This window comes from Leopardus geoffroyi, chromosome E2, assembly GCF_018350155.1.
Source record: "Leopardus geoffroyi isolate Oge1 chromosome E2, O.geoffroyi_Oge1_pat1.0, whole genome shotgun sequence".
In the NCBI taxonomy this organism is placed as follows: domain Eukaryota; kingdom Metazoa; phylum Chordata; class Mammalia; order Carnivora; family Felidae; genus Leopardus; species Leopardus geoffroyi.
Window position 1 is genome coordinate 17753292 of NC_059335.1, and position 22408 is coordinate 17775699.

At 54.1% G+C, this 22408-nt stretch overlaps 2 protein-coding genes across 16 annotated transcripts; one reads left to right on the forward strand and one right to left on the reverse strand.

Annotated features, from left to right (window-relative positions):
- The first annotated feature begins 40 nt into the window (after positions 1-40).
- Positions 41-7687, forward strand: NFKBID (NFKB inhibitor delta). Of its 3 annotated transcripts, none has more exons than XM_045441199.1 (12): positions 42-166; positions 1581-1681; positions 1878-1938; positions 2397-2614; positions 2850-3040; positions 3123-3228; positions 3326-3472; positions 3588-3639; positions 3723-3871; positions 5756-5872; positions 6221-6385; positions 7019-7687. In XM_045441199.1, the coding sequence occupies exons 4-12, from the start codon at positions 2609-2611 to the stop codon at positions 7070-7072; spliced, it is 987 nt and encodes a 328-aa protein (XP_045297155.1). In that variant the 5' UTR covers positions 42-166; positions 1581-1681; positions 1878-1938; positions 2397-2608; the 3' UTR covers positions 7073-7687. The 3 variants fall into 3 exon arrangements, with proteins under 3 accessions (XP_045297154.1, XP_045297155.1, XP_045297153.1); XM_045441197.1 differs by lacking the exon at positions 42-166 and adding an exon at positions 511-868; XM_045441198.1 differs by lacking the exon at positions 2397-2614 and having other exon boundaries at positions 41-166.
- A 3945-nt stretch (positions 7688-11632) lies between these two features.
- APLP1 (amyloid beta precursor like protein 1) lies at positions 11633-21525 on the reverse strand. Of its 13 annotated transcripts, none has more exons than XM_045440996.1 (17): positions 21255-21525; positions 20220-20363; positions 19342-19474; positions 19019-19131; positions 18654-18787; positions 18360-18544; positions 17773-17903; positions 17323-17397; positions 16300-16458; positions 16094-16222; positions 14619-14718; positions 13314-13421; positions 13029-13136; positions 12769-12839; positions 12473-12535; positions 12198-12341; positions 11633-12118 (listed from the first exon to the last, which is right to left on the reverse strand). In XM_045440996.1, the coding sequence occupies exons 1-17, from the start codon at positions 21399-21401 to the stop codon at positions 11981-11983; spliced, it is 2082 nt and encodes a 693-aa protein (XP_045296952.1). In that variant the 5' UTR covers positions 21402-21525; the 3' UTR covers positions 11633-11980. The 13 variants fall into 13 exon arrangements, with proteins under 13 accessions (XP_045296952.1, XP_045296956.1, XP_045296955.1 ...); XM_045441000.1 differs by having other exon boundaries at positions 13029-13052; positions 21255-21524; XM_045440999.1 differs by having other exon boundaries at positions 13029-13055; positions 21255-21524.
- Between the last annotated feature and the right edge of the window lie 883 nt (positions 21526-22408).

The following is a 22408-nucleotide window of genomic DNA, read 5'->3' on the forward strand; positions in this document are numbered from 1 at the left end:
GGGGCCCTACCCATGAACGGGCGGTGCTAGAACCCAGTTTAAAAACTCGCGGGGGACCAACCCTAGATCGGAGACCCGGCGGCGGCTCCGCGGGAAAGAGCGAGGCTGGCGCAGCGCCGAGGCCGCGGCCCTGGGGGCCCGCAATCCGCGCCACGGAATCCCCGAGGTAATGGGGGTGGGGTGGGGAGGTGAGACACGCTCGGCCCCTTGAAGGAGCGAGGGGCTGGGAGTCCGGCTCTTGAGGATGCCAGAGACGGAGCTGGGAGGATCAGGCCTGGGTGCTGAGAGTGAGGGTACTTGGTGTTTGGAGGGGCCAGGAGGCCCGGGCATCTGGGTGGTGATGGAGGAGCGGCTGGGATTCTGGACTCCTGGGTCCTGGGCGGTAGGGGATTGGAGATTCGGAATCCCGAGTCCCGGAGGTGAAGGGGCTGGAGGCCCGACCCTGGGTCCTGTGGGAGGACGGGGCTGGGAAGGAGTGTAGAAAGGGGCTAGGTTGAGTCCTGGGGGAGGGGGCGTGGTTGTTTAAAAATCAGCCACGGGTCCGCGGGGGTAAGATCCGGCGCCTGGCCGCAGGGGTCCACGCAGGCCTTGACCCTACCCCCCACCCCGGGAATTCCCGAGTCTCCACCAGCCCTGGGTCCCTGGGCTGCTCGGGAATTCCCCACGTGCGGGGATTCCACGCGCTCCACGCTTGGCCAAGCGCCCCGCCTCTCAGCGGGACACCTGCTGCGCGCGGCCAGGCGTGGAAGGGGTGGTTGGAAGATTCCCTTGCGTGAGAGCCGTGACGTCAGCGCGTCGCGGCTGGGCTGTTTCCGAGTCTGCCCTCCCCCGCTTAACCCTTCCTCCTCCGGAATCCGGGCTCTGAAGGGTGAGCGTCGAATGCCCGGACTTCCGGGGTGGTGTGGACCAGGCTTCTGCAAACTGGGACTCCCAGGTGCTAGAGAGGAAGAGGCTGAGGGCCCGGACTCCTGGGTCTTGGGGAAACGGGTGCTAGGCTCTCGGACTCCCGCAAAATGGGGCCTGGACTGTTAGGTCTCAAGGGGGAATGGGGTCTGGACTTCTGGAACCCAGATGAGCTGGGGGCTATTGATTCGTGGTTCCTTGGGGAGAGGGGCTGGGGACTCGGACGCCTGGTTTCCAGAGGAAAGTGTGTCAGCTTCTAGGGCAGAGATGTTGAGAACCTAGATGTGCATGCGTCTCAGGGAGTGATTCCCAGCGACCCCCGAGGCCTCGGGAATGGGAGATCTGGGGGCTGGGATTTTTCACGGAAGTTGGGGGGAGGTGCTGCAGAGGAGCGCCCTCCTCCCCCTTCCTCAGTTTCCACGACGCTGGTGGAAAGTTGGGTCAGAGGGGAAAGTGCGAAGCAAAGGGAAGGAAACGGCGGCGGCGGAGGCGGATGCTGCACCTGAAAGCTAAGATTGGCTTTGGAGTTCGCAGGCGGAGTCAATGTGCCAGTTTTTCCGTGCAGGAGGGCGAGGCAGGGAGCCCAAAACCACTCCCCCGCGTGGTTGGGTGACTTAAAGACCCCTAATTATTTCCCTCCATCTCTTCCTCCCCACCCCCCTGCCCCCCCGCCGTAGTGAGCCGGGGTGAACGCAGCCACTGCCCGTCACAAACAGTGAAGAAGCTCCTGGAGGAACAGAGGCGCCGTCAGCAGCAGCCTGATGCTGGTGGGGTACCGGTAAGGCCCATGGAGCCTTGTGAACTACAACTCTCATGAGGCTCTGCCCCATTGGGCAAGGACTTGATGGCCTGCTGGGCCCTCAGAACAGATGAGAGGCTAGTCCTGACTTAGATACGCTGTGGGTGGGGGAATGGGTGCTGAGGGATCGGTCATATAAATTCTCCCTTGTTCCTTTTTGTCTCTGCCTCTACAGGGACAGTTTCCACCTCCCCTGGCCCAGTCCCTGACCCCATCTGTGAATGAGAGTGAGGCAGGTAAGTCTGGAAAATCATCTGCTTCCCTCAGCTCACAGCCCCGGCTTTCTTCAGGGACTCAAACATTCCAAATCTTAGGACTTTTGGGAGCGTAGGAGTCAGACCTTCTCTTGCTGGGACCCAGTGGCAGTTTGATCTCCCAGATTCTTTGGAGCCCTGTAATCTATGTACGGAGCCCTTCCGTGTTGCAGGCGCCCAGGCTCCCAGCCTTCTGTTGCTCCGGGAGTCTAGGCCCTCAGCCCCACAGTGTCTGTCCCAGGAGTCCAGGTTTCAGAAGTCCAAGCTTCCAACCCCTCGGCGTCCTGGATTCGGGGTCCCAGCCCTTTGGTGTCCCACACGGACGAGGACTAGCTCCCAGCACCTTGGGAGGTTCCGGGCTCTCACACAGGTCCTCCAGCCTTGATGACTTCCCTGACTCTGGTAACCAGGCCTGCCCCTGCTCCTCCTCTCACACACAGGCCATTCTCGCTTGCCAGTACACCAGGAGACTGTGGGTTCTGGACTTGGCAGCCTGGCCCCCACCACGGGCTTTCCAGACTGGGACCCCAACACGCATGCTGCCTACACAGACAGCCCCTACTCTTACCCTGCTTCTGCTGCTGAAGGTTTCCTGACTCCCGACTTCTACCCACCCTCCGACCCAGGGCGCCAGTGTCCATTTTCTGTGGGGATGGAGGTGAGATACAGAGTGGGAACAGGATACTGAAGGGCCCCTAAAATCCCCAGTTGCCCTCATGCTGGATTAAGGTCCTATTCTTCAGATGGGCAACACTGAGGCCCAGAGGTCCAAGGTCACTTGGTACAGATGGGACACCCAGCCACTGTACCTGGCACTCTGTATGTATATGTATATATGTTAGGAAGAGAGAATGCTCAGCTGATTGGCTCTTCCCACCACATGCACCCTTCAGGACCCCCTGGATACCCGGCTTTATGCAGAACCTTCCCTGCCACAGGCAGGATCCTGGAGAGGTTCTGGACTCCCCTCAGGACCCCCACAGATGCCTCCCGTGACCACCGGACCATCTCTGGACACAGCCCGTGCTCACATGCTGGCTTTGGGGCCACAACGGCTGCTGGCCCAGGATGAGGAGGGAGACACGTGAGTATAGGGGATCGCAGTCTGCATGCTCCTGGCTTAGCTGGGGTGCTGTGCTCACTGGTGTCCCCCTACCTGTCCTCAGGCTCCTGCACCTGTTTGCGGCTCGTGGCTTGCGCTGGGCAGCATATGCTGCAGCTGAGATGCTCCAAATGTACAGACATCTGGACATTCGTGAGCATAAGGGCAAGGTGAGGGCCAGGGGCCTGGACTCCTGGATTGAAGGCAGAAGGTCTGGGGCCTGGATTTCAGACGGGGGCCCCAGACTGACCTTCTTATGTCTTGCAGACCCCTCTCCTGGTGGCTGCCGCCGCCAACCAGCCCCCGATTGTGGAGGATCTACTGAACCTGGGAGCAGAGCCCAATGCCACTGATCATCGGGGACGTTCTGTCTTGCATGTGGCCGCTACCTATGGGCTCCCAGGAGTCCTCTCGGTATGGCCCGCTGACCAGGGGGGTGGATGGGATGGACTGGTTGCTCAAATCATGGCTTCCGGGGCTAGGAGGCCCAGGGAGACTCTAATCCAGCACTCTGCCTTCTCCTACTCAGGCTGTGATTAACTCCGGGGTTCAGGTTGACCTAGAAGCCAGAGACTTTGAGGGTGAGTTGGGTGGTGAGCAGGGCAGGTGTGGCAGGTGGGGTGGGTACTTCAGACACAGAGCCCTCACTGTCTCCATTCTGCAGGCCTCACCCCTCTCCACACGGCCATCCTGGCCCTCAATGTTGCTATGCACCCACCTGACCTATGTTCCCGGGTGCTGAGTACCCAGGCCCGAGACAGGCTGGCTTGTGTCCAAATGTTGCTGCACATGGGTGCTGATCACACCAGCCAGGTGAGCTGGGCAGTGGGCCGCCCCTAGGAGGGTGGGTCACCTGGATGGTGTGGGGCGGGTCACCTGGATGTCCAGGGGCTTCAAACAAATGCTGGCTTTGTCTCTTCCCAGCTATGTGAACTTGAGCCTATGACTTCATTTTTCTGTGCCCCTAAGAGTAACATCACCGATCTTAGCTTATATTTATCCAGCACCTACTATTCATCTAGTACTGCGTTTCATGGATTAGCTAATTGAGTCCACAAACATCCTTTGACATGTGTGCTATTATCACTTTTTCTGTTTCACTGGTAAGAAAAACTGAGGCACAGTGTCAAAAATCTTACAGCTTGTGAGTATCAGAGAAGGGATTAGAAGCCAGGTGGTGTGACGCCAGAATCCACCTCTTCATAAATAGATTATTCTCCTTCTTCTGATAGTAGCTTCTTCACAGGCTGGCTGAGAGAATTAAACATCCACTTATTATTTAGTTTTGTTTTTTAGTTAAGGAATTTTGAACACAGATAAAATACAGAAAATGGTATAGTGAACTCCCCGTACCCAGCATCAATAATCAGCAACCAGTAGCCAGTCCTGCCCCATCCATTCCCTCACTTGCCTATATCATTTTATTTAGGAAAATTTTTTTAGTGTTTGTTTATTTTGGGAGAGAGAGAGTGAGTAAGAGAGGGGCAGAGAGAGAGAGGGAGAGGGAGAATCCCAAATGGGCTCTGCCATGTCAGCACAGGGCCCAATGTGGGGCTGGATCCCACGAACTGTGAGATCCTGACCTGAGCTGAAATCAGGAGTCGGATGCCTAACCGACTGAGCCACCCACGCATCCCTATGTTATTTTAGAGCAAACCCGAGCATATTTTTATCCATAAATATTTGTGTCTTTAAAGTTAAGAACTCTTTTAACCTCAGTACGATTATTCCACCTTAAAAAAAATAATCTCAAAATACCAAATATCCTGGCCGTGTTCAAATTTCTGATTGACTCTAAATGGATATTTATTTTTTTTCATTATAAAAACTAGGATCCAGATAAAGCCCACATATTGCCATAATAAGACTTTTAAGGTCCCTCTTAATTTAGAGCTTCTCCCTCCGTCTCCTTGTCTTCTCTTCATAATATATTTGGTGAGCCAACTAGGTTATTTTGACTTGTATAAACAAACATATATTTTTTTTAATTTTTAAGGCTTATTTATTTTGAGAGAGAGTGTGTGTGCACGCACGTGCACGCATGTGCAGGGAAGGGGCAGAGAGAGAGAGAATGAATCCCAAACAGGCTCCTTGCTGTCAGTGTAGAGCCTGACTCGGGACTTGATCGCATGAACTGTGAGATCATGACCTGAGGAGAGAGAGGCACCGGATGCTTTACCAACTGAGCCAGCCAGGCATTCCTAAACACATAATATTTTTTAATGTCCGTTCTCATTACAAACTCTTTAAGGGTACATAATAAGGTTTCACCCTGGAAAATGCATTTATTTGCTCCAAAATATGAAGAGAACAACTCAGTATAGGAGTGGATATAGGCTTGCTTAGGCTCCTGATTGATGCTGCTCAGGTCCCATCCTTATAGGTAAAGACTGTCCATGTGGGATGCAGGTACATTTTACTCTGCCTCTTAGAATGTGGGGTGGCCAGGCAGCTGCTAGCCCAGAGTCACTTGGGCTGGAAAATTGTCATAATAAATGTATAGTTCTGGGATGCGTTCCATGTGAAAGGCACCCCCTTAAACGTGGTACTCTTGTACGGTGCACAACACCTATAACTGTATAAGGCACCCCTGGGTGCTTGTAAAGGGGAGACAAGGTGTCTAAAGGCTCTTGGGTTCCCTGGGAGGGACCCTGGGTGTGAGGACTGGCCTGACCTCTGCTGTTCCCTTCTCTATAGGAAATCAAGAGCAATAAGACGGTTCTGCATCTGGCCGTGCAGGCTGCCAATCCTACCCTGGTTCAGCTGCTGCTGGAGCTGCCACGGGGAGACTTGCGGGCCTTTGTCAACATGAAGGTAGGGGCCTAGGCTGGTATGTGCAGGTTGTGTGAGATACGACAGAGAGAGGCAGTGGGATGTTGGGAGTCCTGTGGGCTATGGCTGTGGAGGGGACAATGTACGGAACATGGGTGGGGACTGTATAGGATGTGGATGTAATTGAGGGAATGCATAGGACATAGAGGGGTGTGTGGAATGTGATTGTAGAGGGGATTCTGGGATGTCACTGGGGGCATGTGGGACATGGATGTGAAGGCGGGAGTGTGGGACTTGGGTGTGGCAGAATGTGGAATATGAAGGGTACCTGTTGAGGGTCCAGGCCAGCTGAGTCTGAATCCTTATCAGTCCTCCCCTCACTGTCTCCAGGCCCATGGGAACACAGCCCTCCACATGGCGGCTGCCCTGCCCCCTGGGCCACCCCAGGAGGCCATCGTGCGGCGCCTGCTGGCAGCTGGGGCAGATCCAACACTGCGAAACCTGGAGAATGAGCAGCCTGTCCACCTGCTGCGGCCCGGGCCGGGCCCCGAAGGGGTGAGCACTGAGCCCACTCTGACTGTAGAGTGGCCTCTGACTTAACGGGGTGAACGCCTGACACTACTCATTCATGACTTTAGAGGGTGATTTTAATCTCAGAAGGTGACTTTGATCCCTATCCAACCCTGACTTGAAAATATGGTCTCTGACCCCAGTGTTGGATTTCATACCTGGTATTGGTGACTCCTCCTAACCTCTCCTTTCAACCTTGACCTCAGAGTATGGCCTCTACTTCTACCCCTGAATCATGACTTCAGGGTGTGACCTTTGATTCCCAAGTTTGACCTCCAACGCCCTGCCCCAGCCCTGACGTCAGAGTGGGACTTCTGACCCCTACATGTGACGTCTGATCCCTTGCCTCTACTCTTTGACTCCCAGTCCTCAATGGTAACCCCAAGGTGGGAACACACCCCAGCTTTCCTTCCATCCCCACTTCTGGCTCCTGAACCTTTTCTCAGTGTTTGAACCTTCGTCCCTAACCCTAAATCTTGACTCTGAACCTCTGACCTGCAAACCCAGTTGATCTTACTCTGCTTCTCCACTTTAACCCCCAACTTCACAGTGTTTGTGTCCCCCACCTCTCCTTCCAACCTCCCTAACTTCTCTTCCTCTGCCTTGTCTTGTCTGCAGCTCCGGCAGCTGTTGAAAAGGAGCCGTGTGGCACCCCCAGGCCTGTCCTCTTAGGACTCAAACCCAGAACCTGGACTGATTTTCCAGTCCCCACCGTCCTGTGGGACAGCCAGCGTATGCTAATGTTGCAAATCCGTGATAATGTATGTGGAATGTCCTGCCATTGGGGTCTTACATTAAAACCCCAAAATGGCTGCGGGGGTGTAAACAATCCCCAATATTTGGGGTGGTGTAATACCCCTCTCCCACCTACAAGGAGCCCTCTTGATGATTTCTGTGAAATCGAGGCCCCTTGATTGTTTCTGTGAAACACCTGGACCCCTAGCCCTTTCCCCATTGGGATCTTTTGGGGCCCCCTCCCCTACTCGACCGTTCACACCTAGAACCCCAGATGTGATTTCCCTACACAGTACTTGGAGTACCCCCAAAATAGCTCCCAGTGCCACCCAGTAGAGCTCCTAAGATGACCCCCCAAACCTCCCCAGGACCCACACCATTCAGGTCCTTACCTCTGAGACATGGGAAGGACTCTTCTAGATGTGAGTTCCCTAGGTCATATGCTTTCTAATTCAGAACTCCACTGGCTGGACCCCCCTGTCCCCGATCTCCCCATTTCCATTGAATCCCTCCCCAATGTGGAACTCCTTATTAAACTCAATTTGGACTCAACTGTCTGTCTTAATCTCCGGAGGCATTGGTGCAGGGGAGTGGCTGTGGTGCTCGGCTGGGTAGGCATGTTTGGATGAAGGTGCCTGGGGGGTTTGTAGCAGACACTGTGGGTGCTACTGTCACCCTCACGGTATCAACATCTGGTGGTCTGACCTGCTCTGTCCTGGCTGTGAGCACGGCAACCTTAAATGCCAGTGAGTTTATACCGCTTCCCATCTAACAGCCCTCCTTTCAGAAGGAGATGGCATAGAACTACTCCAGGTCCTGGGGCGCCTGGGTGGCTCAGTCTGTTGAGTGTGCGACTCTTGATTTCGGTTCAGGTCATGATGCCAGGGTTGTGGGATATGAGCCCCATGTCGGGCTCCGCCCTGAGTGTGGAGCCTGCTTAAGGTTCTCTCTCTCTGTCCCTCTCCCCCATTTGCTCCTTCTCTTTAAAATACACACATACATACATACTCCAGATCCCTCACCTCTCTGTGAGGATAATGGGGAAGTATGTGTTCTGTACAGGCTCTCAGTTTCCCAACAGAATCAAGCTCCGAGCCCCGCACTGGTTCTGGCTTGATAACATACTCTTTCTCGACTGCTTTCCCTTTTCTGTGTCATATCCCACCTCCCCTGCCAATAAGTTGTCCTCAAATCCTGCTTCTAGGAGGAACCCTAGAGAGAAGACCTCCATAATGCCCCCTTCTTGTAATTGCCCCAACAGCCTCTGCTCCGGACTTTATCTGAGTCTCATCACTCAAAGGGCCCCTCCCCCACTGAAAGCCCTCTGACCCATCATAGCCCCCCACTGCTCAGAGCCTCTCAAGGACAACAAACCAAGCACACTTCAGGGCATGTACTACTGTCTCTACCCCGAAACTTGAGGCTTAGAACAACCATCACTATTTGCTCATGATTCTGCAATCTGGGCTGGGCTCTACTGGACAGTCCTATCCTGCTTTGGTCACTCATGTGGCCACAGTCAGCTAGAGGCCTGATTAGGCTGGCCAACTTCACTCACGTGTCTGATAGCTCAGTTGAGATGGCCGGAACCACCGGGTGTGGGCTGAGCATCTCTTTGTCCATGTGGTCTCCCCAGGAAGGTGGGCGGATCTCTTCACATGGCGGTTCCAAGAGAACAAGCCCTTGCTTGCATCGTGCTTGCTGACATCACCTTGGTCAAAGTCATTCACGTGGCCAAGCCCAGAGTCTGGGGAGGGGGCACCACACGAGGGCTTGAAACTGAGAGGAGGAGTTTCAGAGGCCACATCACCTCCCTGTACCAGCATGCGTTGCTTTCCTGTGTATGCACGTAGTGGCAGCTGACCCATGAAGAATTCATGGGAATGTTATGTCATAGATTCGAACAATTTAACTGGAATTAATCTTACAGACATAGCGTGGCTTAATTTCTGTATTTTGGGGTGCCTGGGTGGCTCGGGTAAGCGTCTGACTCTTGATTTCAGCTCAGGTCGTAATCTCATGGTTTGTGAGTTCGAACCCCACATTGGGCTCCATGCTGACAGTGTGGAGTCTGCTTGGGATTCTCTCTCCCTCTCTGCCCCTCCCCTGCTCTCTCTCTCTCTCTCTCTCTCTGTCTCTCTCTTAAAAATTAAAAAAAAAAAAAAAAACACAAAACTTAAAAAAAAACTTCTGTGTTTTTTTTCCCTTGTGGTACCTAAAGACAATTCTTACCATTGATGGCATCTTAGATTCTATTGACATATAAGATGCATATCCCAGGGCACTGGAGTGGCTCAGTTAAGGTCTGACTTCAGGTCATGATATCAAGGTTCGTGAGTTTGAGACCCACCTTACCTCTCTGCTCTCAGTGCAGAGCCCGCTTCAAATCTTCTGTTCCCCTCCCTCTCTGCCCCTCCTCAACTCGTTCTTTCTCTCAAAAATATTTTTTTTTAATCTAAAAAGAAGATGTATATCCCAACAGGTATCAACACACACATTCACGTGCACACACACACATACACACATTAACATGATAAAATTATGTCTCTAAGAAACTGTATTATTAAAAGAAAAATTAACAAATTGTTTTCAATGAGAAAAGAGGGCAGCGTCAAACAATAGCAAAGTTATTCTTCCTGCTGGAATTTCAATAAGTGTTTTAAAATTACCCTAAGAATTGCCATTAATATGTAAACATTAAGGAATCATACACTGAGCGTAGTGAGCAAAATGGCCTTTAATTTCCTGTTCCATCTGCTTGGAGCTCCTTACCCATTGTTAGCCTGTTGATCACACTTATCTGTGAAAACACACAAAAGCAACTTTTTCTCCTACCTGTGGTGCTAGTTATAGGTTTCTGCTAGGGTTGTCTCAGTACAACTGAAGCTAAAACCGAAATCAGAATGACGTCGCAAACTGGGTTCCCTAATGAAACTGTGGCATTGTATCCAACTTGCATCATGTAGGCATCTCCCTCACAATGTCTACTAGGTCTGTATTTAATATACTTGACCTGTATTTACATGCATGTATTGTAAGAGACATTGTGAGCTCAAAGGCCCTCGGGAAAATTAGAAACAAATGCTCCCAGGTGCCTGGGTGGCTTCGTTGGTTAAGTGTCCAACATGATCTCATGGTTGGTGGGTTCAAGACCCTTGTTGGGCTCTGCACTGGCAGTGTGGAGCCTGCTTAGGATTCTCTCTTTCTCTCTCCCCCTCTCTGCTCCTTCCTGACACATGCTTTCTCTCTCTCTCTCTCAAAATAAACGTTAAAAAGAAAGAAAGAGAGAAAGAAAGAAATAGATGCTTCCTCCCTAGGCCATATGTCAGAAAATTGTGTGCTGACATTAGAACATGGCATATTACTGCCACCTGCTGGGAAGTTGTGGTAAAAATGCAAATCCATAGTGAATGGTATGACTTGGAATTTTGCAGTGTACAACTTGAACAGCCTCAAATTACCAGACAGCTGGTTAGCAAAATGGCCAAGAGTATGGGTGCTGGGGTGAGGTTGCCTGGGTTGAATCTCTAGCTCTGACCATTCCTATATAGTGACCGTGGACATGTGATATGACTTCTTATACCCATTTCTTAATCTATAAATGGGAATGAATAATCATACCTCCTTTATGGGATCGAAGTAATGATTGTGTCAGTGTATGTAAAAAGCTCTCAGAGCAGGGGTGCCTGGCTGGCTCAGTCGGTAGAGCACACGATTCTTGAGCTCAGAGTAGTTGGCTCAAACCACACATTGGGCATGGGGCCTACTTAAAAAAAAAAAAAGCTCTTGGAGCCGTACTCAGCACAGAGGGAGTGCCATATGAGTATTTGCTGCCACACTGTTTTAAAATGTATTTAACAAATACTTGTGAAGTGGTTGTGAAATGGCAGGCACATTTCTAAGTCTCCACAAATATCAACCCTTTTAATCCCCATAACAACCCTTTTGGGACAGGTAACAGCATATGTAGAGGGTTAACTCCAGTGTTACAAAATGGGGCACACGAGGGTTTAAATTCCAATAGGTGCTTGCAGACATCACATACCCCTCCCTAGGACATAACTGGATTTCCACATATCAGGGGGATTCCTATTGCCTCCCAAAGAAGTGATGAAGGCTTGTGAATGGGAAGAGAGTTTCAAGATCCTCATTCTCTCCTTAGGCTCGAAGGTTGGGGGTGGATGCTGTGTGTGACTGAGAGTGAGGGTGAACAGAAGGCAGGAGAAACTGCTAGAAACAGCTTCCTCGGAGTCTACCCTGGGGTTCAGCAAATACAGGTCTAGAAGTAACACACCGTTTGGCACCACGGAAAGCTTCTGAGCAGGCAGTAGGAGCCTTCCAAGTCTTTGGGCCCCACCCTTCCTAAAGGCCCCGCCCAGATTTAAAGATCCTTCATACTGTTTTCAGAGGTGAAGGAGGCCCGGGCAGGGATCCGCACCAGAGTCCAGAGCTATGACTACACACTGATTCCCCCCCAAGAGACGCAGGATGGCCTGGTGGGGAAAAGGATTTTATTGGGATGTTAGTGGGGATCACATGGGAGGGTGAATTCTAGGGAACAACAGACACTGGGACCAAGCTGGTGGTCACCTTAAGGAACAATAAATTAACTTACAAAATAAATTAAAGTGAGGAGGTCCCAAGCAGGGAGGCAGCTGGGAATACCTGGGGATTTCTTGGGGATGGAATTTGGAATTGGAAAGGGGAAATAAGAATTTCCAGTCCCCTCACAAAGAGTGTGAAATGAACAATTTTGAGACCCCTCCCCCAGGCTGGGAGTTGGGGTTCTGGGGCTCCAGGAAGAGGGAAGCTCTGGGCTCAGCCAAAAGGGTGAAGGGGTCTGGTTCAGGGTCGTTCCTCCAGGAAGCGGTAGGTGGGGTTCTCATAGCCATGGCGCTGCAGTTCACGCAGCTGCTGCTCCTCCAGGGTCAGCATAGGGTCCACCTGCATTTGGGGCAGGGAGGAACAGAGGGGCATAGAGACCTGACCGCAGATCTCACAGCGCCCCTGTGCCCAGGCTCTGGAACTCCTTCCCCATATACCATGTCTTTGTGTCTCTCACCTCCACCACTCCATGGCTGATAGCCCCATAGGGCTTCTTCCTGCGCAAGAGCAGGAGGGAGAGGACGATCAGGGAGCCCCCACCTGCTCCCATGATGAGCAGACCAGACACGGCCTCTCGGGACACACCTGTCCCAGCTGGTGCCTGCATGGAGAGGACATGGGGCAGAGGCCATCTGTGAGGCTCACCAGGGCCCTGTGTGGCTTTGGGAGTCACAGCCTAGCCACTGCCTTCTGATGTCTCCCCCTAGGTACCCAGAATAATCCTCCTCTTACCAGCTCATCTCTCTGAATCTCCGCTGAGTGGAAAGGAAAACCCCTTGGAACAGATACATTCACCTGGGGGAGCAGGAGGTGTCAGGGACTCAGGCGTCTGGGCACCAGCCTCCTCCTCCCCTGGGCCCCAGTAGGGCATCCCCAGCCTTCTTCTTCCTTAGGACCCCAAAGTCCTTGTCCTCAATCCCTTATTCCCTCAGGCCAAAGGATCCAAACCCCTAACACCCTCCTCCTTCAGACCGAGGAGTCCAGGACCCCTCTCCCATCCACCCTCAACATCCACAGGTCTCACTTACCTTTCGCTCATACTGCTCCAGGGGGGACATCTTCTCTTTCCCAGAGGATGCAGCGTCTTGTTCTGTGGACCCTAACCCCCAAGTCCTATCTCATTACTGACAGCTGAGAATGGTGCTACCCCTCCCTGAGGAGGCGGTCAGAAGGGGCACCGGACTTTACCCCAGCAGGTCGGGAGTTCCCAATGTATGGACCCTTTTCCATTCGGGGCTCAGGGACTAGTGGGATTTGGTGGCTGGGGTCTATTCTGGGAGATACTCACCTTTCGGAAGGGCCATGGGGGTGTCTGCTGGCAGCCAGAAGAAGCAAGACAGGTGGAACAGTGAAGAAAGGAGGGCATCATGGAGGAAAAGGGTGGAGACACACCCTCCCAGCCAAGGCAGGAGGATCAAGGATCCTACAGAGGCTTCCACAACCTTAGACATCCGTTCCTATCCTCTCCCATTCACTGTGGTGGCTAAGATACCCCCAGAATTTAAGGGATTAGGATTGAGGTTGGGTGCCTGTCCCCCAAAGTCTAGGGTTATCTACATTTGGGTGAACTCACCATCCTTGGAATCCAGAGGCTGCAGCCCACCCTTGTCCTCACTGCTGCCCCCTGGGGCGGGGGCTTCCAATTCATTGGGACCCAGGTGCTCAGAGTGGAGAAGTTCCTCTGAGGGGAACATGCAGAAAGGGGGTCGACATCACGACCCCCATAGGGATGCCACAAAACAAAACCAGGTGAATAAATGGCACCCTAACACTAGAGTGATTGGGGGTAGCCGTAAGTATGATCTGGGGAAATTGGGAAGATAGATGAAGGCACCCCTGGCAGGGAGGATGGAGGCTGAAGTTTCAAGAGAATGGCCTCTTTTTTAAAAATGTTTATTTATTTATTTTGAGAGAGAGAGAGAAAGAGCATGAGTGGGGGAGGCATAGAGAGAGAGAGAGAAGGGAGTGAGAATCCCAGCAGGCTCCACACTGTCAGTGCAGGGCCTGATGCAGGGCTTGATCCCAGGAACTGTGAGATCGTGACCTGAGCTGAAATCGAGGTCAGACACTTAACTGACTGAGTCACCCAGGCATCCCAAGACTGGCCTCTTTAAAGAGCAGGGATAGGGGCGCCTGGGTGGCACAGTCGGTTGAACGTCCGACTTCAGCCAGGTCACGATCTTGCGGTCCGTGAGTTCGAGCCCCGTGTCAGGCTCTGGGCTGATGGCTCAGAGCCTGGAGCCTGTTACCGATTCTGTGTCTCCCTCTCTCTCTGCCCCTCCCCCGTTCATGCTCTGTCTCTCTCTGTCCCAAAAATAAATAAACGTTGAAAAAAAAAAAAAAGAGCAGGGATAGGTGTGGGACATCCAGTAGGAAGTCACAATAGATCTGGGGGCTTTGGGAGATCACACTTTTTGGTGCTCACGCTCTCATGTAGGCTTCCTCCCTTTGAATCTGGACTGAGTTTGTCACTTGCTTTAATCAACAGAAGGGGGGCCCCTGCCTTAAGAAGACTTGGCAGCTTTCACTTTCATGCTTTGGGGAGCGTGAACCACTGTGTAGGAAGTCCAGGTATCCTGCTGAGAGACCATGCAGAGGGGCTCCATGGATAAGAGACCCTGAGCTGACATGGAGAGGAAAAGAGGCCTGTTTGTGCCAGAGTCCCATCCCTTAACTGATCTGCTAGCCAAGGGTAGCCACACACCGACCAGATGGCAGAATCAGGAGCAAAGAAAATAGCTGTCTTTAAAGCCACTATGTTCTGGAGTTTGTTACATAGGAATAAATAACTGAAACGGTGGAGGGGGGAAGAAAAGTTTGGGGGTCAATATCTGCCTTCACAGATCAGGAATGGGAACCAGGGGTCACAGGCACTCACGGATCTGGGGCCGCAACTCCTGAGCCAGGCGGGGGTTCTGGTCCAGCAACCCCAGGCTCTGATTCATCCTTTCCTCAATTACTTGAAGGTGGGTCTGCACCTGTGGGGAGGTGAGGATGAACGATGAACTGGCAGTTCTCTAGCCTACTGCCTAGAGATGGGGAAACTGAGGCAGAGTGCAGAAGGAAGGTCAATAGGGTCCAAGGAAAAATAGCATATACAATGGACAGGAAGTAGGGCACAAGAGCCAGTAATTGGGCCAGAGGAGGAAGGAAACTGGAGGCGGAGCAGAATAAAAAGAAAAGGAAAAGGTGTATGGAAGACAGGAAGTGAGAGGCTTGGAAAAGGAATTAAGGCAAAAAGAAAAGGAGTAGTCACTAGGAAAAATGCACAAGAGACAATGTACGTATAACATACCAGGGATATGGCATAGAAGATAGGAAGTGGAGGAAGTGGGTAGGAGGAGCGGAAAGTAGGGTCTGAGGAATAGAAAGCAAGGTTTCAGGGATTATAGAGAAAGAAATGGGATTAGAGAGTCATATACAAATGATGTCTTTCTTTTCTTTTTTGTTTAAAATTTTAAAAAATTTTTATGTTTATATTTTGAGAGAGAGACAGATACAGAGACAGAGCACAAGTTGGGGGAGGGCAGAGAGAGAGGGAAACACAGAATCTGAAGCAGGCTCCAGGCTCTGAGCTGTCAGCACAGAGTCCAACATGGGGCTCAAATTCACGAGCTGTGAGATCATGACCTGAGCCGAAGTCACTCAGCTGACTAAGCACCCAAGGCGCCCCCTGTTTAATGTTTTTTATTTATTTATTTTTGAGAGAGCATAAGCAGGGGAGGGGCAGAGAGAGAGAGAGAGAGAGAGAGAGAGAGAGAGAGAATCTGAAGAAGGCTCCAGGCTCTGAGCTGTCAGCACACAGCCTGACGCAGGGCTCGAACTCACGAACCGTGAGATCATGATCTGAGCTGAAGTCGGATGCTTAACCAACTGAGCCACCCAGGAGCCCCAGAAATGATGTCTTTCAAGGGCAAGACATGGAGTTCAGGAGCACAGAATGGAGTATTCATGGACAGGAAGAGAACATCGAAGAACTAGGAATTGGGATCTGAGGGCACAGGATAGGGGTTGCATGGAAAATAAGTGGTGTTTGGGAGGAAGGAGAACTGAGGGACAGGAACAGGGCTCAAGGCATTGGAGGAAAATTCTGGGAAAGGAAGTAGGAATCAAAGGGACAAGAAGGGGGTCAAAGGCAAGGAGCCAGGGTGGGGGTAAAGGGCAACATTCCAGGGTCAGGAAGTAGGGATCCGAGGGGCTGGAAAGGGTCCCAAGACTGGGGAGAGGCGTGGGGGTAAGCTTGCCAGGGATAGGTAGAGGTCCGAGGGACAGAAAGAGGTCTGAGGGGTGGGGCCCTGGAGACTGGGGTCTGAGGGACAACAGGGTATTTGGGAGCCAGGAGCATCTGGGCACCTGGAAGCGCATCTGCTGGGCCTTCTCAGGATCCACGGCAGCCACGTGCTGGTAGTGCCTCAGCGTGTGCCTTCGCTCCTTCTGCTCTGCACGCAGGTAACGCCGCAGGGCCAGCAGGACGCGCTCTGCCTGCGGAAGAGACAAAGGCTGCCTAGGCCTGCCCCAGACCTTTTCCCCCACCGCCCCTGCCCCCACGGCTCCCACACCTGAGGCGGATCTCCCTGCAGTGCTGCCAGGAAACCTTCCAAGGCTGCCCGGCGCTGGTCGTTGATAAGGGCGATGACTCGGGTGGCATGGGTCTCCACCAGGCGCTGCCGCTCACCAGACACCTGCTCCTCCAGGGTCTGCAGAATGGACTGGAAGTGCTGGCAAGGGGGTGAGCACAGGGCCAGGAGAGGTGAAGATAGGTGAAAGTCCAGGTCAACACTCTGGAAAGGCAGTCTGTAGGGCCATGTGGCAGAGGGTGGTGCGGTGGGTCTAGGCACGAGTAGAATCGACTCTAGGGTGGGACCAGATCACAGGATGTGGACTGGAAGGAGTGGGGATACAGGACCAGGCAGAGTGCAGGCAGGACCAGGCCAATTGGGAGCTGATCTGAGGATGTAAACTCTACCGGGTGGGAACAATCTAGGAACTGAGGCAGCTCATGTTCTGGTGAAATATTTTCCAAGTATTATAGGAGAGGTAAGGCTGTAGGCCTGGGCGGGGCCAACTGGAGATGGCTGTGCCTAAATAGGACCTAGAGGGGTGGAGCAAAGATCAGGAATGGGGCTAACCTAAGAGGAGGGGGCGGGGCCTCTAGAGGTGATCAGTGAGTCGTGAGGCTGGGCCTACTGAGGAGGGACTGAGAGTGAAAGTGAGATTAGAGGGGTGGGACCAGAGTCAGGGGATGGGCCTAATAGGAATGTGAATGAATCAAGGATGCTGAGAAGGACCAGGATGCATCTTGCTGGGACTCAGTTTGGGAGATGACCCCAGAGCCTGCCCTGAGAGGTAAGGATCAAGTGAGGATCAAGGCAAAACAAGGCCAGTCTGAAGAGGAGAGAAATGCCAGGTCAGACATATGCCAAGAGGAGTGGAGCCAAATGGGGGGAGGGGGCCAGGAGAGACCAATATAAGTAGGAAGGGGTGGGACAGGATGAGCCAAGACCAGGCCTGGACCCAACTGAGACCAGGTGTGTCCTAGGTATCGGACAGGCAAAAGTAGGACCCGCCAGAGGGTGTCCTACCTCGTTCAGGGCCTGTCTGTCAGCTTTCGGCAGGTTCTTGGACTGGTTGTCTGCCATGGCCCATTCACGCATCACCTAGGGGCAAGAGGAACTTCAGGATCCTCGAATCTACCCTGCTCCACCCAGTGAGTCCCCCAATCCCTCTTCAAGACTTTGGAGGCTCCAGATCCTATAAGTCCTACTTGCTCTTGAGTTCACAAGAGGTAAGACTCTGAAGGAATGTAAGTGGAAGAATGCAGTTCACCAGAGTTTCCATAGAATCTGCTGGCATCTCAGTGGGATTCTAGGTGGGTCAGGGATCCCTGGTCATCCCAGAGGTGGTGTTGAGGATTAGGGGTTGGATGGGGGCTTGGGGAGTCTTTGGAGGTAGTCTCAATGTGCCTCTGAGGAAATTCCTGGTATTCAGGGAGTTCCGTGTTGTGGGAAATCCTGAGGCCCCAGTATCATCACCTCATTAATCTGGCGCATCCTACGTTCCTCCAGGTCCATCTTGGCTCTCAGGAAACCCTCATGCTCGCTGATTTCTCCAGGCATGCCAAAGTACACGTCCACACCATCTGTGGGCCTTGCGGTGGTGGTCACTGCAAGGCCAGGAACCGGGGAATCAGTCTGAAGCCCATCTTCAGGTTACCCTCCCTTCTTGGAGAACTACATTTCCTAGAGCACACTGGAGATCACCATGTGTCTACTTAACCATAGATGGTGCAGGGCATCATGAGAGATATAGTTCTGAACTGGGCATGTTCTTGCAAAGCTTAGAAATCTACACCACCCTTCAAGCTTCCCCAAAATAATCCTTAGGAACTACCAGGTGGCTCCTCCACTTTCAGGTACCCCCAAGCCACCCTCACCCTTTGCATTCTGCACAGGACAGCCCTTCCACCTCTTCTTTACCCAGTGTTACTCCCATCCCTTCCATTCCCCCCAGTTGGGTCTCTCCCCAACAGGTCCCTCCCAAAGATGCCTCTACACCAAGGCTCCCTCAAATCATCCTCCCTCCAGGATAGAGGGAACTAAGAGTTCAGAGACAGTCTCACCTTTGCTGAACCCTGCAGGGCTATGGGAGCTTGAGGGTGGGACTCTTTCCTCCTCTTCTTCCTCTTCAGCCCGTGGGGGCTCCACGAAGTAATCGTCTACTGGCTGTAGGAAGGATTCCTCTTCTTCCTCGTCCTCACCCCCCTCTACTCTGCCCCCTAGGGGCCAGGACCGGGTGGAGGGGTCACTGAGGGAACAGAAGACTTGAGGCAGTGAGAATACGACCCAGGCCCCCAGGCTTCCATTTCCTGCTTCAGGAGCCTTGGGATGGGCGTGGAGGGTTCCTTCCCACTCACCCAACTGCTGTCCCAGATGGATCAGGGGTGACTGGAGGGGGGCAGCACACATACTCCACACCTCGGAACCGATCCGTGCCACAGGGCAAAAGCATGCCCGAGCCATGCAGGACGAGGCCCTGGGAACGGCAGGCCTGCGGGAAGAGTAGGCCCAGATGCCAGGATTGTGGGCTAGGAGAGGGTAGAGAGGGAGCCTGGATGCCTGGGTCTTGGGGGCTGATGGGACTGGGGGCCTGGATTCCTGATTCTGTCCCAGTGGGAAGAGGGGGCTGAGGCCCAGAGTCAGGTTTGGGGAGGGGGGGTGGGTTGTTAGGGGACTGGATTCCTGGGTTGGGGAGTGAGAATGGATGGGCCAGGGTCCTGACCTCCTGTGCCTCCTGATGCCTCCGAGCTGAACTCTCACACTGGTCCATGCGCTCCTGATGCAAGAACCGGCAGCCTTCAGGCACCAGCAGGGCCTCGCTCACGAATTCACCTGCTGGAGAGTGGGGGCACCAGAGTGAGACTCTCCCACAGACACTAGCTCTACCCTCTTCAGAATCCAGACATTTTATCCTCAGAGGTTTCTCTGCCCCACTCTGGACCCAGGCATGCATCCAGCTTCCTAATATGAGCCTGAGACCAGGGCTCAGAATCTCACCCCAGGGAAACCCCCACTTCTGTTCCCTGCCCCCAGCCTGGGACTCACGCAGGCATTGGAAAGGCACAACCTGGTGGTGGGGGTGAGCACAGCGGCCACCTCGAGAGCCCCCACACCAGCGCTCCATGGGGATGGCCTGTGTCGCCTGTTCCACACGTGCAATCTGCAGCTCCGGGTACATCTGGGGGCAGCGGGTGAGAGTGATCAGCCCACAGCCTCGCCCCCTGCCAGCTGTGCTTCTCCACTGGCCATGTCCCTTTACAAGGCTCTAGTGATCTCCCTAGGTTCTGCTTCTCGGTAGACTCGGTAGCTAAGCCAGCCAGCTCCTTGGCCACGCCCCCAGTAGCTCTCCCTCAGAAGCCCCACCATCTGCCCAGAAACTCAATCCCCGTAAACCTGCCTCTCTTCTGGTCACCTCTGTCCCCTCCTCCAACAGGTTCCGCCCTCCTTTTAAGCCTCACCGTTTTCTCTGGCCTCTCAGTAAGCATCCCTTCTCTTTGTATTAGAACTGGCTTTTCATAGCTACACCGCCCAGCTTTCCACTCTCGCATTGGGCTCCACTCTCTTGCAGGTCCAAAAGGTCTTTTTTCTTAGCCCCGCCTCTCCTTTGACCACGCCCACCTGTGCCCCTACTCCTTAAGGTACCTACCACAGATTGCTAAACTGTCTCTTCACTGGATACAGTTCTTAGCTGACCCTCTTTGCACAGTTCTCCTTTCCTGCCCTAGTTTCTCAAAAACAGGCCCTGCCCTATCCTAAATTCGCCTCTTTCTCAGCCACGCCCCCTAGCTTCCCCTGACCACTTAGATCTCTCATTCTCCCTGGACCATGCCTTTTGCACGACTAGCTTCTTTCTTTTGGGCTATCCGCACAGTCTCGGAACCGTTTTCCTGCGGACCACGCCCCTCCCAGCAGGTCCCGCCCACCTGTCTGCAGTATTCCAGCACCCGTTGCGGATCGCGGAGACAGCGTCGTGAGCGCTGTTGGTCTGGTTCCCAGCGGCCGGTGCGCAGGTCCCGGTGAAGAGTCAGGTGCCCACATAGTCCAGCCACCTGGGCCGACCCTGGAGCCTGAGGGTCGGGTCAGAGGGGTCAGAGAGGGCCCAGGGACGCTGGCACGTGTGTCCCCCAGACCTTTGCTCCTTAGGAGCCGGAGGTTCAGAACCCCAGCAGCAGCCCCTCCACCAAGTACCGCGCACCCGCCTCCTAAGAGGTACTGTTCCCCGGGAAACAGCTCCCACTGGGCGGGGGCGCCGCAGCTCTCCCGTTGCTATGGCGACCCAGGTCCCCCGAGAGGCTCGCGGCCTTGTTGCCGCGGAGACAGGCTCCGCCCCCACCCCGGCGCAGCCGCACTGGAGCCCGAAGGGGTTAAAACTGAATCGCGGGGGAGGAGGCCAGAACCCAGGCGTTCTGGCCCCTCCTCCCACCATCCCTAGCTCAGGGTCCTATTCTCCGGTGCAAAGACGACAAGGCCTGGCTTCAGGGCCCTGCAGGCCTGGACACCAGGTCCTTTGAGGGCTGGAAAGCTACATCCTGGGTCGGGGGTCGGTGTCTGAAGACCTAGACTCCTCGGTTCTGGGAGGCTGAGGGGGCCCTCAAATATGTCCAGAGGATGCAAGGGGCCAAGATTCTTGGATCCAGGTGTCTTACTGTCTGGTGGGTCCTGTCTGGTTGGGGCTGACTCACCTAGGTCGAGAGGGTCTGAGGGGGCTGGGCTTTTGGGACCACGGCTCTGGAAAAGGCAGTTCCTAAGCTAGCGGCGGGAGGCAGCTGGGAGGACAGAAGATGGGGGAACTGGGACCTGAACCCCTGGGTTCATGAATGCCTAGTGCCATTAGGGACGTATGGGGGCCTACCACTTGGCCGGAAAGACTGCGCTTTCTGCCCTGGCCGCGTCCGCGTCCGGGCCCAAGGCCCGGTCCCGCCCCTTCCCCCATCCCCCAGGACCCGGCCGGGCCTCACCTCGGCCGCGCCGGGGCTCCCACCGGCCAGGCTCCCGACGGCGAGCTGCGCGCGCAGAAGCAGCAGCAATAGTGGCAGCAACAGCGGCAGCGGCGGCGGGCCCGGGTGGCGGCCCAGACCGCGAGCGGCAGGGCTAGTGGGCCCCATGTCCCGGCCCTCGCGCCCTCACGTCCCCTGCACTCCGGCCCGGCCCGGCCCGGCCCCAGCGGTGACAGGAGCTCCCAGCGCCACCGCCGCCGCCGCCGCCGCCTCCTCCCGCCGCCCCCGGGCTGCGCCGGCGCCGCCAGCCCCGCCCCACGCCGGCCCCGCCTTCCTAGCCAGGACAATAGCGTGGCAGCTCTGCGCAGACTGGAGCAGCTCGGGAACCCCGGGTGGGAGCCAGCGCCAGGCCCCCGCCTTCTAGAGATTCCAGGAGTCCCACCCCATGCAAGGGCCTAGCCGGCAGTCTGGGTCATAGGCTCCGCCGTTTTGAGCCCTTTCTCAGGACCCTCACCCCCAGCTTTCTCTTCCCTCAGACCCAGACACTCACAAATCAGCCTCTTTCTCTTCCAGGCGTGCCAACATTGAAGACCTCCACCGTCCCCCGATAGATTTGTCTCTTGAGGTCCCAGGAATACAGGCTCTGAAATTTCCCTAATCAAGGACGCAGCAGTTGAGATCCGGTCCCCTTCTTCCTCAGATCCAGGAATCTGGACTGCGGGCCCTTTCTTTTTCAGGACCAGAGAACAAGCCCCCACCCTTTCTCCCTAGGACCTGGGGTCTTGGCCTTCTGCTCTGCTTTCCAAGGATCCCAGGTGTCTGGACCTTTAATTCCTAGCTCAAGGATGCATAAAACCAAAGCCCGTAGGTCCTTTCTTTAAGGATGACCTGAGTCAGGTACCCAGCACCTCAGGACAAGGGCCTCAACCCTATCCTTGCTTTAAGGACCATGGCATTTCTATTTTCTCACCCCTAGCCTCTCCCACCCTGCCTACTCTTCAGGGCTCACTGCTTTGTCTCCTTAAATAACTGTAGAATTCTGTTTTCCGCAAGCCAACCGGGGCAGCACTATCATGTATGTGCATCTGTGCATGTGTGTTTGTGTAGATGTATGTTAAAAGAGCCTGGAGTGCTAAATGGGTAGCAAAAGGCTGGGAGGTGGCTCAAGGTTTTGT